Source organism: Liolophura sinensis, chromosome 6 (assembly GCF_032854445.1).
Source record: "Liolophura sinensis isolate JHLJ2023 chromosome 6, CUHK_Ljap_v2, whole genome shotgun sequence".
In the NCBI taxonomy this organism is placed as follows: Eukaryota; Metazoa; Mollusca; class Polyplacophora; order Chitonida; family Chitonidae; genus Liolophura; species Liolophura sinensis.
Window position 1 is genome coordinate 48,579,904 of NC_088300.1, and position 15,372 is coordinate 48,595,275.

General features: G+C 37.1%; 2 protein-coding genes across 3 annotated transcripts in view; one reads left to right on the plus strand and one right to left on the minus strand.

Moving 5' to 3' along the window:
- Positions 1 to 263: 263 nt before the first annotated feature.
- On the plus strand, positions 264 to 11,312 carry LOC135467664 (leucine-rich repeat-containing protein 27-like). 2 transcript variants are annotated; one of them, XM_064745458.1, is made up of 11 exons: positions 264 to 633; positions 2,103 to 2,295; positions 3,193 to 3,336; positions 4,710 to 4,974; positions 5,807 to 5,956; positions 6,081 to 6,169; positions 6,440 to 6,522; positions 6,959 to 7,038; positions 7,328 to 7,454; positions 8,629 to 8,730; positions 10,235 to 11,312. In XM_064745458.1, the coding sequence occupies exons 1-10, from the start codon at positions 397 to 399 to the stop codon at positions 8,701 to 8,703; spliced, it is 1,443 nt and encodes a 480-aa protein (XP_064601528.1). In that variant the 5' UTR covers positions 264 to 396; the 3' UTR covers positions 8,704 to 8,730; positions 10,235 to 11,312. The 2 variants fall into 2 exon arrangements, with proteins under 2 accessions (XP_064601528.1, XP_064601527.1); XM_064745457.1 differs by lacking the exon at positions 8,629 to 8,730.
- Positions 11,313 to 13,444: 2,132 nt separating this feature from the next.
- LOC135467280 (protein FAM193A-like) overlaps positions 13,445 to 15,372 on the minus strand; it is a 42,079-nt gene continuing 40,151 nt past the window's right edge. The window contains 2 exon segments of the mRNA XM_064745047.1: positions 13,445 to 14,578; positions 15,177 to 15,261. Of these exon segments, the coding sequence (XP_064601117.1) occupies positions 14,476 to 14,578; positions 15,177 to 15,261 (188 nt within the window). The 3' untranslated portion in view covers positions 13,445 to 14,475.

The window sequence follows — 15,372 nt, forward strand, 5'->3', positions numbered from 1 at the left end:
CTGCCTCTCCCTGCTGCTATCCTGACCGCATCACTTGACGAACTGAGTATCGGATTTCATCGGATATCATCGGAAGTACCAGACTGCTTGACACGTGATCACCATAGTGATTGAGGTGACTCTCCATGCACTCGGCGATTTCCTAGTATCATGTTAGTTTGATGTTTCTTTATTGCGGAATTATTGAAGCGTCCCGAATGCACGTAAACCAAGATCACATTTGTATAAGTCGCCATCTTTGAATTTTGCGGGCGTTGCGGTGTTTGTCGCATGGGCCTGGGCAAAATGTGACAAATTATCATGGCGCGCGTGGGAAATTAACGTTCCGCGCAGGTGGAATGGTGTAGTATATTCTTAGGAACATAATATCGCCAAAAAAAAAAAGCAGACAAGAAAATGACGGAGTTAGACAACAGTTCGTCCTCGGAAGCAAGTGTCGAAGCTAGCGTAGCACGCGTAAGCAGCCTCTCGATGGACGATGACAAGCCAACCTTCGCCAAAACACGAATTCAAGAAGAACTGGTTCTTGGTCTAATCCGACAAGCCGAAGCCTTGGGATCTACAACAATCGAACTGTGCCACAAAGGTCTTAAAACTTTGCCAAACGACTTACTTCAACTGAAAAACCTAGAGGTAATGTGATAGCTGCCACTGGAGGATATACATTTTGACAGTATTTTTAATTTTAGTAGGCCCAAGTTGTTCTGACCATCTGTCAGTCGGTCAGATGTTTGATATCTTATCTCTCAATATAGGTCATTCAAATAAAGACAGGCCTGAGTGAAAGACAACATCAGTTGTTTTTTTTTTTTTTGTTTTTTGTTTGACATGTTGCAACTATTGCGAGTTTGTAAAAGTTCGTTTGATCTACATCATAGATCTCAATTTGAGATTGATCATCAAGCCATGTTCCATGCCTCGTTTGTTAACCAGTGCTGTATTCAGTATTTTGAAAGCTGAGCTGGATAGAATGAATCACACACTCAAATGCCTCAGATCTTCTATTCGTCTACAGTTCACAAAGTCAAATGATAATAACTGCTATTTGTTGGCCAAACATAAGCCAGCAGTGTAACGTTTGACCACTTAACCAAATCAACCATGTGGTAGTTTGAAAACATGAATGTAAAGAAAGTTGGTATCTGCCTCGGTGGCTAAAAGAACATTGCCTGACTTCAGTTTGAAACATATTATATTCATTTACCTGATAAATGAAACCATTTTATCATCTACCTTAACAATGCATTTTTCTCATTGTACTTTTCACTTGGAGATGGCAGTTATGTCTCTATTTATTTATTTATTTGATTGGTGAGTTATGTCTCTACATGTAAATGCTACATTATGGCAGTGCACATGTTTTTTTATCATTCTGACGTGCCACACTGAAAATCATTCCAGTGTGAAACATTTTACGCAGTAAAAACAAACCCAAACCAAATCATGTGCTCGGAAGTGATATATACATCACCATAAATCTAACACAGAATTACAGTTTCATCTTACCTACAGAGTTTTAATATTACAAATAAATATCCACTGCCTTGGAGTTTAAGATCACTGGTGTCATAGTGTATTGAAATACGTGTTTGTAAACATAGGTTATATGACATTTCATGTATTTTTATGATGTTTTACTAGGTTGTTGATAAATTTATCAACTGTTATCTAATCTATAGACTACTGATGTATTGTTGTGCATGTTATTCTGAAGAGTTCTAAAGTGTAGGTTCCTGTCTAGGTTGTGATTCTTCTCAGATGTTCATTGTGAAAAGTAGCTAAGTCATATCCTCTACCATGCGACCTTCCAGAGCAGCCAACTTAACCATGGGCTGTCCGCATACTGAATGAATGGCTTTGGGTAAATTGTACTAAACTTGTTAAAGTCATGAAATTTGTTCGAAATGGACAAAATAAAACATAAAAATTAGAACAAAACTTCTAGCATGTCTTGAATAAATGTACATGTATAAATATGTCATAAAAGAATCAATTATTGATACATCCAAATGTCTTCGTGGGTTGATCATTGGCAATTGAGTTTACCTTTTAGAGTAGTCTCCCTTAGATAACATTTCTTCCTGTTTGTTTTTCTGTTTCAGTATTTATATTTGGAGGGAAATGAACTAACCTCATTACCAGAAAACTTCTTTGACATGCTGCCAAACCTTCAGTGGCTGGATGTAAGACGAAACAAATTGACCTCGTTATCAAATGTCTTCAGTGAAAAAATCCCAAAGTTACGTAATCTTCTGCTTGAAGGAAATAATCTTACAACATTACCACCAGAGCTTGGTATGTGACATTTTTTTTCTCTGTATTTTCCATCAAAATCAGCTTAAATCATAGTACTTGAAGGGCAAGTAAAGAAGTCATATTCACTAAAAACATTTTGTTAATTGCTTGTGGGCCATAATGCATGCATGCATTTTTTGAAATAATGAATTAAGTGTTTCTGCCATATTTAGATGGCCAAGACTCAGTTGATGTCTTATTTTAGGCCAGTCACGTTGGCCCAGTTTACAGTTTTCCTTAGGATACCACAAGTTGACTGTTTTGTATAGATGAGCTCAACTAATCAGATTCGCCTGGAGCATAAGCGATTTCTCATTCATACACTAGCTAGTGCCATGACTTTATAGTATTGGTATTTGGATTTGTTTGTGATTTCACTGAGTTGAAGTCTGAAGAGTTTTTTCTGAATCATGATGAAGATTAAAAGGCTGTAAAACCGGGGTTTTGCTGAATTATCTATGCTTCTGTCAAACTTAGAAATGAAGTTTGAAATTAAGAATGAAATGCATAAGTAGACATAAGCAAACATGATAAGTACAGTTTTAGTTCTAAACTGTGTTTGTAATATGTTTACTATCATCAATGACCTAAAATGAGTTCCTCATTTTGCTTGATCCTGAAAGCTCTATTCATCTTAGAAAAGAGTCCTGAGGTTTTCTTTGCAGGTAGGTAATATCCTACTGGAAAAATGTAAGTGTCAGTAGCAAAAATAATATTTTATGCCCTTTATTTGCCTCTAAAAAAATGGACTTTTTGAGTAGGCATTTTAGGTCATTTGTAGCATGTAAATTTCATCACTTTCAAAGTGGATGTTGATTGAAATATAAAAGCATATCATTCAAATATTCCTAGATCATGGTGTTCTAATATGTTTATTTCTTTTTCGTTGTTTGACAGGTTTGATAAAGTCATTGAATGGCTTGAACATTAGTAACAACCCTCTTAGCTTCCCGCCAGTGGAAGTTATTGAGCAGGGCACACAGCATATTCTTCAGTACTTACGAGAAGTTTTAAGAGTGAAATCAAAAACAGCAGAAGTTGGTATGTTATCGAAGGTTCAAAGGTTAATGCTGGATGATGTAAAAAATCGCTGAGTTGAAGATGAAGTTAACATTAGAATAGTGACCATTAATGAATGAAATATAAAAGACTACCGCATGGGTAGTAAAACCAGAGCAATGAGGACAGTGTAATAGCTGGCAAATGGTCACACGTAACTGGTGAAATATAGCTACGGCATAGAGAGTAAAACCAGATGATGACGGTGTGATAGCTGGCATCTGGCGACAGGTAACCAGTGAAATTTGATTTATTTATTTATTTATTTGATTGGTGTTTTATGCCGTACTCAAGAATATTTCACTTATACGACGGCGGTCAGCATTATGGTGGGTGGAAACCGGGCGAAACCCACGACCATCCGCAGGTTGCTGGCAGACCTTCCCATATACGGCCGGAGAGGAAGCCAGCATGAGCTGGACTTGAATTCACAGCGACCACATTGGTGATAGACTCCTGGGTCATTACGCTGCACTAGCGCGCCAACCAACTGAGCCACGGAGGCCCCCCATTGAAATTTGGCCTCCCATGAATTTACTTCAGTTGTTACAAGCAACTATCACCATTTGAGCATGACTAAAGTGGAATTAAGTAAAAAAAAGAGAGACAAAAATGTGATACTGTTGATAATTACAAATGAGCACATTGAGAAACTCAAGGACGAGCTACATAGAAGGTCCAAATGACAGTAGAATGCATTGTTTTCCTCTGTGATGTTGCAGTGCGTATGTACTTTATATATGTTTTATGAGCACGCGTACACTGTGACATAATAAAGGAAAGAACAAATGAGTTCACAGCTTTGGACTGTCTTGATACAGGCAGAAAGGAGTTTTATAAATTCCCCATTGTAGTCTGAATGACCAGTGATTATTATTATAAAGATAAAGACAAGACGTGCAGTTGCTGAATTCTTTGAATTTGTGTGACCACATGTTTATTGTTTGAAAATGTCAGCCATCAGGTTGAGAATACATGTAACAGCTATTAGATTCATTACATTTTACATGGGCTTGATTCAGTGATATTCTGGGAGATTTCCCCATGATTGCAAAATGGACAGAGATTACATACAAAAGCAAGAACATTTATACATGGGGAGGTATATGTATACATAAGTTGTAACTTAACCCACAAAATCAAAATTTACCTCAAGTCTTGAAATGTTGTTTCCATCTTTATCCAGAGAATTTATGCGTACAGTACTGTGTTCTCATGCAGAGAGCACCCACACACAATTTAATCGTGTATGTAGATGTATGTTTTTTTTTTATGTAACATCAGTGTGATTTGGTGTCATTTCCATAGTTCCTGTTACATACAATAGTTCCATGTATTTTGGTTTGTGTTTTCAGAGGCTGTTGCCTTTGCAGATTCGCCAGATCAGCATACAGATGTTCAGGACCCAGATGAGGAAGACTGGGAGAATTATGCTGATTTGATGAAACAGAGGTCCACGCTGTCAGCTCACTCCCAGACCTCCTCATCCAGTGAGCAGTCGGGATTTACCGGACCCACGCACCAACCTGTAGAGTTACACATGCCAACCAGCTACTCAGAGATACGAGCCCATCACCTGGAGAAATTGAAGAAGACTGGTGCTGATGGAAGGAAAATCGTGTAAGATGGCATGTTTTAAATTGTAAAAAGCATATATATGTTTTCCTAAATACATGTGGGCACTTCATTGTCATTGTGTAAAATCATTGTCAGTGATAGTAATGCAATATAAGATATGACACATGGTGACTTCCATTTTAACGTGCATGCATTACTCTTTTGTACTGTTGAAGATTGTGTTCAATGACAATCAAATGAATAAATATTGTATTAATTCTGTATATTAACATTTGATTGAAGACTGCATTGTGATTGTTAATTCTATTTCATCTAATGTGTGGGACACTTGCTTTGCTCATTTTAGCCAATATATAAGTAATTGCAGCAGGGATTTTGAGTTTCTTTTTTCTCACATGGTTAGACCATCTAATAAACAACATACTCATATCATTACTTTTCCAAAAGGCTGGTACTTTTAACACTACTAATATCTGACCCAAAAATTAGAAGAATTAAGGTAGATAGCTGTCACATGTTAAATTTTCAGTTATTATGGCTAAAAATTTGCCGAAAAACTGGCAACCTTGATACTGCATGTAAGTTCCACTTCTGTGTCTGTGATGGGTGGTCAGCATAAGGTACAGTCAGCACTGGTGGGCTTACTGCTAATATTGAGATATACTTTGGGGTCTCCGGTAGGGTGTCTTTGTCCTAGAGTTTAGATTAACTGTTGCTTGTAAATGTTGCTAGGTAAGCTGGATAAAGTTCTAATTTCTAATATAGTTAGTGCTGTGGATTGGCTACTCATGTCTGTCACATTTGTATCAATATTTTCTTCATAGCTTCAGTAACAATGGATTTAGTTTGACATTTTTGTACATGTATTATGCAGGCAGAAAAAATCTGCCACGTCCAAGAAGGTGGAGAAATTCCCTGCTCCCCCATCTGAAGCCTTTGTGACTTTTAAAATGGCACAGGAGAGGAAGTTGGCTAAGGAGAAAGAATTGAAAATGAGACAGGAGGCCATTCTACAGAGGAGAAGGTAAGATGAAACAGCCACTCACTCTAGGTACTGTTGCTCTTTTCAGTAAGTTAAAACAAAAGGTTTTGCAAAGAGTAGAAAATTGCCTTGATTTACATTTTATAGCCTGTGATTTTTTTTTCAGAGATGAGGAATCATTAAAGAACTGGAGAGATGAATCAAAGAAAAGACAACAACAGAAACACTTTGAAAGTGTACGAAATGGGGGAATAGGTGAGACAGTCTTAGTAGAAAAAGAAAACAGTTGTCACTTTTTACATTGTGCTGTTTTTGTACGAAATTTTTCTGGGTGGTTTTTGCTACTTCAGAAAATCAAATTATATCCAGATGCATACAAAATTTTATAATAATTTACAGTTTAGGCTCTGTTAAAGTTCCATGAGCATCTTTGCACTCAGTTGAGTGTTGAAATGTGATAATTTTATAAAAGTTGCAGGCTGGAAAACAAAACTAAATTTATGTCATTCCTATATTTTCCTCTAGATTATGAAGAGCCAGCAAAACAAGCTCCATTTGGAATAGATGAGGACAAGCTGAAAATGATGTCAAAAGAAGAAAAGATAAAGGTTTGCGATGATGTAATAAATGAGACCGCAGTAAACAGACTGGTATTTATCACATTTCAGGAAGTCCAGAATGTTCATTTAAAAGTCAAGTGTGTGTGTCTCTGATTCGCATGTTGATTTTAGTTTGGAAACGGACATATTTCAGAGTATAATTTAATGATTTAGACAATTTTAATTTGAAGTATTCCCAGGTGATTCCATTTTCTCTTATTTTAAAATAATGTATATTGTGGGACCTACTTGTAAGACCTACTTGGTCTTCCCTTTCCTTTCTGCCATGGCAGCATAACATGTTTCGTGGTCATAGAGGAGGGCTTAATCACTGGCCAGATCAGGGTCACTGAAAAATGTGATGATGAGTATTTAAGTAGACTTTATTAAAATGTATTCTGATGTATTCATGCCAAAGCTTGGCCTCTTTCTGGGATTTTTTTAGGAAGATGTTAGAGCCACACATGAGAAATTAAGAAGGCGACCATTGACCCCTGGGGCCAGACTAAAACTTGAAGAGGAAAAGTAAGTATAAAGGGATTAAATAACAAGAAAATGGGTTAAATAGCCACAAAAAGTAATTGTGCTTTTACTTTACCTGGAAAACACCAGGTCAAGAAATACTTTTCTTTGTTTTTTCACAATCTTCATGTGTAAGTCAAATTTTTACCCTGTAACACTCTGGTAAGAAATGCTTTTCTTGTCAGAATCATCTGTATGTAATTCAATTTTTACTCATGGTTATACTCACTTATGGAATGCTTTTCTTCTGTATTCTGCTCTTGATCACTTTTTCCAATTTGTTTCCCTCCAGAGCCACGAGGATTCGTGAGTTAGAGCGACGCATTAAAGCCCATACCTTGTCTATGGTGGACAGACGACGAAAACCTAAGGGTACACCCCAGGAGGAAATGATTTTAGCACAGAAAGAGTTGGAAGTCGTAAGTGGTTACGCTTGTCAGATTAACATGTCTTTCCCGGTGGTGGCCTGGTATCATTATTTATGCATGATAAACTGATTCTGACAGACTGGATCTTTCATGGTGCATATCCAGATTCCAAGCTTTGCAGTGAATCAGAGTCTTACAACAATCCTCCAAGTTCTTCTAAAACAGAACTCTCTAATAAAATTTGGTTGTTCATAGCACATTGATAACCTTCATATACACATAAACCTAGTTGACAATCAAATTACATCAGTGGCTATAAGATATACCTTTTTCATCGTTTTGCTTGCTTGCATGATGATCAAGCAGCCAATGTATTTTGATTATCCCTCATTTTCAAATGGTGCTAGAATAATATTAAATGTTAAAACTTTTATAAGTGAATAGTGTCGTCAGTCTCTGGGAATACATGTATATTCGACTCTGTGTGTGACAAAATTGACTAGTTATGATGAGTAGAAGTTACATATTTTCATAGAGCCTTCATTTATGTCTGGTAAAAATTGACCCACATCACTAAAACAATACAATGTGTGTGGGGTAGTTTTCAACTTTGATTATCTTCCGTCTGTCAGAATCATTTCGTGCTCATGGTTTTGTATGCATGTTAAGTGTTCTTGTTTTAACTCTGCACAATGGCACAGACATAACTGCACTTCTTGTCAGCATGCTTGCTTTTTCATTTACTTCTGAGCTACATGTAGATACATGCTGGCTGAGGAGCAATATTTAAATTTTCTGACTTTTTTTATTTTTATACTTAAGTTCTTTGATTTTAATAAAATGGCTTATAATTGTGACCATTTCGCTCAAAATGGCTGAATGACTGAAAACTGTAATGCTCTCTTGTGTTCTAAGCTAAAATGATTTTGATAATATACCTGTTTAGGGTTTGTTTTTTTTTGTTTTTTTTTTCACTTTCACCAGCATGTATCTGACTTTTTCTTTCTTGGGTTTATTTTCATGTTTTCACTGTCTGTTTTTGTTTAATATTTTCGCACAATTGAAAAAATCACAGTTATACATGTATGTTACTCAAGCATGGTAATATGTGGAATAACAAAAAAAAAATTTTTGTTAAAAAAAAAAAAATACATGTTACTTGGTCAGAATACTAGCACTACCCTGAGCAACATGTAACTGTGTCATCTGGTGTCCCACTAAACAGGTGAGGGGGCTGCAGAAAAAACTTCTAAAGAAATATCAGGATCTAAAGAACTGGAGCTCAGGGCTCAATTGGTAGTGCCAGGCCACGGATTTATATATATAGGTGACCATTAATTATGTTTCCAAGCCAGACCCATAAAAGTGACATCACATTTTCTCACATCTGCACACTGTGCGAAGACTGCATATATTGTAATTCTTGAACCTTTTCGCATGTTTCGCATTTGTGTATTCAGGCATATTCTGAAGGCATTACTCTGTGTTGACTGATAAAATTATATTTTTTGTGAAGCCAGGACAAAATACAACCATTGTAGTTCCAAAATTAAATTACAAATATGCATAAAATGGAGAGAAAGTTGCTCTTTCATATGCAAAAAGGTTCAGGAATTAGGGTAGTAACGAAACACAGTATCATTTGTGTACAATAGCACAATAACATGGTTTTACTGAAGTTTTTAAGAGTCCTTTCTGTTCTCCTCTGCATCTATTTTGCTCAAGTTCACCCATACTTGCTTTTCTTTCAAAATGAAAAATCGGTTTGTACCACATTTTTAGTCAGTATGTGATATCACTTTATTGGGTGGCTCAGTGCTGATTACTCCAAGTCAATAAGTCAATTTTATTTCATCTGCATCTTTTCAACTCAAACTGCACTTGTCTGTAATCTTACAGTGTTGAATATAGTTGTGATTTGTGATGGCGTTGGCTTTCTTGGAGTGTGCTACAAATGCTTTTTTTTTTTTACATGCTATTTTATGGAAGAGTTATATCAAAGCCTGGATGTTTCACGTCAGTCATGTGGGAATTTCGTGAGGACCAGTGTTTCGCTATATATCTTCATTCACTGTATTCCAACTGAAGTTCAACTTCTTTCAAGTGACACATTTTGCTTGATTCTGATTCATTCACCTTACAGGGCCATTTTTACACACCAAACTTTAGGTGTAATAAAGTGAATCAAATCTCTGATTGGGGCTTAATGCTGTACTCAAAAATATTTCACTTCTGTGATGGAGGTCAGCTTGGACCACATGTACATCATACCTCCAGATTTAAGGCAGATTTTTACTCAGAACCGAGTTGCTCCAGTAGCTCTAACCATGTAGAACTTGACTGGTACTGATTTTGTTAAATATAACGGCAACAATTCATAGGTAAAATTCCAGACGTAACCAAGAAGGGAAAACAAGGAGCAGATTCAGTCCAGACCTTGGACGTGGAATTTCTAGGTTCCCACAATATTGTTCATGGGGCTTTGGCGACATTGAAGGCTCCATGGCAACTGTGGGCTGTTTGTGTAGTCTTATGTTTTCGAAGACCACTTCCATGGAATATGCCATGCAGCTCTCTACACCCAAACATGGAAAAGTTTATCAGTAACTTGACAAAGGTTGGTGGTTTAAGCTGAGCACTCTTGTTTCCTCCACCCATAATAGTAACCACTGTGGAGTAAGGGAAAAGTTCAGTGGTCTAAAACAACAATCAGATTGAAATGACACTGTGAGCCTCAATAGTACATGTAAGTTGTTTCTGTAAATGTATGTCAACACTAGTTGTTCACTGGCATAGATGAATAATTACAGCACATCATTTCTGTTCCATAGGCAGAAGAACTACAAAAGGAGCTTACGCTCAACAGAAAAAAATTGGAGTACAGATTTCGGGCTTTTACGGGAGATGTTATATAGAACAGTATATCAACTATCACAGAAACTGGAAGACTACGTGTAGGGTGTTATGCTGGAATCCGGTGTGTTAAAACTGCACTGGCTGGCCACATTTACAACTTCATTTCACAAAGTGAATATTATTTACTTCAGTTAGGGACCATGTTAGTCACGAGTGTCACTCTTTTCACAGAATTCTCCAAACTCTACACAACCCTCACTGGATCATAAAGGAGCTGCCTCAATGTATGATGTTTTCCTTAATTTCCATGGTCTACCTTACCATTTCTTTTTTAAATGTCATGTGAAAATATTTCGTTGGTATGTAAATTTAACTAGGATTGTTTATTCATTCGTAGTAGAATGTTTGACAGTATTAAATAAATATTGCAGAACTTGTTTCAGTATTACGTAATATATGTACTTTTTGTTCAAGGTGGGTATTCCTGTAAGCGTCGTGAATTTTTAAATTATGACAATTTTAATTTATTGTTTAAGTACTCTTTGCCTTTTGATTGCCAGTACATACAGCATTAATTTTCATGTAAAGGTGTTGATTGTGGATTTTCTAAACTTTATTTGGGGCCATTTCATTGTAAATGTGTTTTCAATGGAGACGAGAAATGTACTTCTTGTGGAAATACTTTTAAGATCTATTTTCATAGATGCAAACTACGACCAATAATCTACATGTAAGTCACCAATTTTAATTACAGCCTGTCTTGAGTTTTTTGGGGAAGAAATAGGAGGTTCACGTAGGGCATCATTTTCATGGACTGTATCTTGATCAGTCAGTGTTTTTGGAATATTTATGAAGTTGATCAAAGGCATGGTGCTAGATGTATCAGTATTACATATATTCAGGAATGGACAATCCTGTATGCCTATGGTCAACCAGCTGTAACTCGGTTTTTCAGGTGTTTTATGTTTACCTATAGATGTCATCCGTCCACTAATTGTACCAGTAGTCTGTGCGATGTTGGTTGATAATAAAAATACATTTGTTACTATTTTATTCATGTTTTCTTTTGTTGTTGACAAACTGCTGAGATAAGAGCGAAACATGTAAGGTTTTTCACGGTTTCATTTTGAAATTTTGAGAAAAGTTGGGATGTGTGAAAACACCCTTAGCGGTTAAATTCTTCAAAGTATAGACGCTAGATATATATTTATAAGAACATCTGGTAATGATTGGTTGGACTAAGGTACAGTTGCACCAACAGTCTCAAGTACCACAACCCAAACCAGTTGCAAACTGGAGACATGTAGCAAGACTGATGTCCGTGCTTGAAACCTGTCGGAGTGTTTTTCTTTTTCTTGCATGTTTCGAACACAGATTGAATTTAGTGAAAGGAATGCAGTGCGTGAGAGATAAACTCATAAAGCTATGATTTTCAGTGGGTTTTTTTTTTCAGTGTTCATCATTTAGAAAATATCACTTCCTGAAAATCTAAGGTAACATATTGACTATATTGGTTTCTCAGAGAATCAATGAAACCCTCTTGTATTGTCTTCCGAATTATTCCATAACCTTCTATTCTCATCGTGTTCTTTACAGCAGGATTCTTCACTGAATACCCAATGTAGTATTTGTTTGACTGGTGTTTTACACTTTACTGAAGAATATTTTCTTATATGACGGCAGCCAGCATTATGGTCTGAGGAAACTGGGCAGAGCCTGGAGGAAACACATGACCACCCACAGCTTGCTGACAGACCTTCCCATGTACCCCACTGTAGTGAGTGAGTGAGTGCTTGGGGTTTAACGTCGTACTCAACAATTTTTCAGTCATATGACGACGAAGGAATCTTTAGAGTGCATGTATGTGTAATGTGCCTCCTTGTAGCAGGACGGATTTCCACCGCTCTTTTATTTAGTGCTGCTTCACTGAGACGACTTACCGAAGGCAAGTAAGCCGCCCCGCCCGAGCCATTATACTGATACAGGTCAACCAGTCGTTGCACTATCCCCTTCATGCTGAACGCCAAGCGAGGAAGTTACAACTTCCTCTTTTAAAGTCTTAGGTGTGACTCGATCAAAAATTGATCCTGGATCTACCGGTCCTGAAGCGGACGCTCTACCAACTGTGCTATCCGGGCCGGTCCCCACTGTAGTAACAGTACAGCAAGATTCTTAACAGAGTGCAGTACAGACCATGCAATTTTATGGGCCTTGCCTACAGTGTATTTGTAGTGACCATTATGTTACCGCTTTAGTATGATACCACACAAAATTGAACCTACTACGGTAGTCCAGGTAAAGTGATCCAGGACAATCTAAGCAACACAGCAGCTTGAATCTGCCCCAGACTGCACAGTGCAGACTTGTAGTGGAAAGCCATTTGTTTTAAAAACAGGTTTCAGTGTGTGTCATGGCATATACCATCCAGTAATTACTTCTTGTGTAAATCAGCTTATAGCAGTTAGTGAAGACTAGGCCCAATTTCTAGGCATTAGAACAGTTTAAAATGAGACCCAAAAGAAACTGTGCCTAGAGTAAAACGTTGGACAATAACTTATGACCTCTTATATCATGTCACACAAAAATTTCTATTAGCAAGGTGAGCTCCAAGTGTATCCCGTATTAGTGAAAGGCAAGCGAGTCTCCGAGTCGAACAAATGCCATCTAGGTCCTGAGAATATTGGAGGTAGGGAAATCTTGAAAATTTCCTGTTTGAGGCCTGGACGAAGCCAACACCTCTGATGTCCTATAGACACTAGAAGACAAGCATCCTCCACCAATACAGTTATGACTACCACTCAAAATATTACTAGACATTATTTGCGGGAATGAATACTTGGGGTTTAGTGTTGTACTTAACAATATTTCAGTAATATGAGGAGTCATCATCATGATGTGTGTGTACATATACTGTGTCTTCCTGTGTTCATGCCGCCAGTGCTGCCTCCAACGATGTATCATGCCGAAGACACCAGATGTAACACCCCACTCAGTCACATCACACCAACACTGGACCAATTAGTCCCGTTTCTTAGCCTCTCACTGCTGACCCCCAAGCGAGGCAGCAACAAGTACCATTTTTTGGGGTTTGATCCTGGGTCTCCCGGCTTGGCAGGTATGAGGTCTGAGGTTACTTTAGGATGTCACACAATACCAACACTTCCAGGAACAACAAACTCCAGTGGTTCATTTATATGTAAAAACTGCATTTACTTTTCCTTCAAGGTGGTTTACAGGCTAACAAATTACATTCAAATAAATCATTCTGGCAATTCCAATTCAGGGTAAACCACAGCACATTCCAATTTGTCAGCTGATTAACTCAGCAACAATTGCCTGCATGAATTTGTTCTCAGCCAGGCAGGTAGTTTTTGCCGCTCTGTCTTAACGAGTAATCTTGAATGTGAAGCGACGTGTCCCTAAGTAATGCATCAGAAGCCCTCCTCATTAAGTCTCACCAATGTCTGTTAACAGCATGGCCAGGGTAAGGTCTGAATCGTCAACACCATATACAAATGACTTAGCAAGATCTCCTGCAAATTTCCCATTGTATTAACCCAATTTTCTGAATTACTAATTTTATCATTTCAACACTTGCTGGTGTTTAGATTTAAAATGTCACTTCAGAGTTAAGTCCACTGCCCAAGATATGTGTGCAGGGTTTTAAAAAGAAAATTAATGAACAAATAAAAGGAAACTTATTAATGAATTGCAACACTTTCAAAAAGCTTGACCCGAATTTAATATTAAACATTTAGCATGCTATCAATTTTCTGTTTAGCCAAGAATGAGGTGAGGAAGCTGATGAATCAGCCGAGATAGCCCCAGTCACTTGAAACACAACATCGCCTAAGTATGATCCAAGGACAGGACAACAATTACACAGCAGTGTTTTTTTTTTTTATAATCAAGAGTTGTCTGACCTTGGAAAGCCAGTCACTATTGTATGATGTTCAGCAAATGTAATCTCAGCTTTCCACTATTTTAGTCTTAACATTGAGAGTAATCCCGCTTAAACCATGCTTATCTATAGCAAAATAATAGCTTATTACAGAGTATTAGATTAAATAATTTTCAAATCAAATTATCCCCAACATTTATCTCTCGGCGATGATGGTTTCTGTCCCAGAACATCATACGATGAAAGCAGCACAAGATGAGAATGAGCACAGATCAACGGAGTTATTTCCCTTAGATCATTGAGCATAGGCCATATCTAACTGCAGCCCAGGCCAGATTTCTTCTTGGCAAAGATATCCTTTAGGTTGACATTAACCTGGAGCTTCTGACGAGGGGCTGGCGTGGAGTCAAAGCAAAATCTGAAAATCACACACAAAAAATGTCAGAATATATGAGATGGTACAAATCGGCCTACAAAGTTTGAAGGAACTAGAAACCCTGAAAAAACTTTTGCCACACTGTGAAATTTCTGGGATTTGACAATGAATAACCTAGTTTATAAACTTTCCTTTTGGACACAACATGGACATGACTTTTTAATAATTTAGGTAGTAAAAATAAATAAAACACTAAGAACACAATATTTTAGTGTGGCAGTACTTACCATTGTGAATGTATTAAAACCCCTAAATAAACTACTTACACAAACACATTTTAATTTCTCACGATGATTTGTAAAGTGCTAAAAAAATTTACAGTACTAGTAAAACATAAAATAAAATAATGAATAAGACTGTAGGAATATCAATATTCATATTTCTACCTGATAAATCTTTTTTTTTTCCTTACAAGACTTAACTCTTATTGTACGAAATGGAAGACATTGTCAAGTAAGGTATCAATGCAAACTTTCTCTCAGAGTTGGCAAATTCTCAGACAGGTGCCTTAACATTATCAAATATTTTCATTTTTATGTCATTTTGCGGCAAAGATACCCCTCAATGCAGAACTTTTTACCTCTTGAATTCCTCGAGTTCTCTTTCAAAGTCATCCATTTCACCTCCTTCCAGATCTGAGTCTGTACGTGGCATGAAGATTTCATCTGAAGAGAAAAACACCCCTCCACTTTAGAAATAATGCAAAACATTCCATCTCAACACACACATTTTTTACATCAAAGGAGAATTAAGTTTATGTGTGTGTTCCTTTTCTA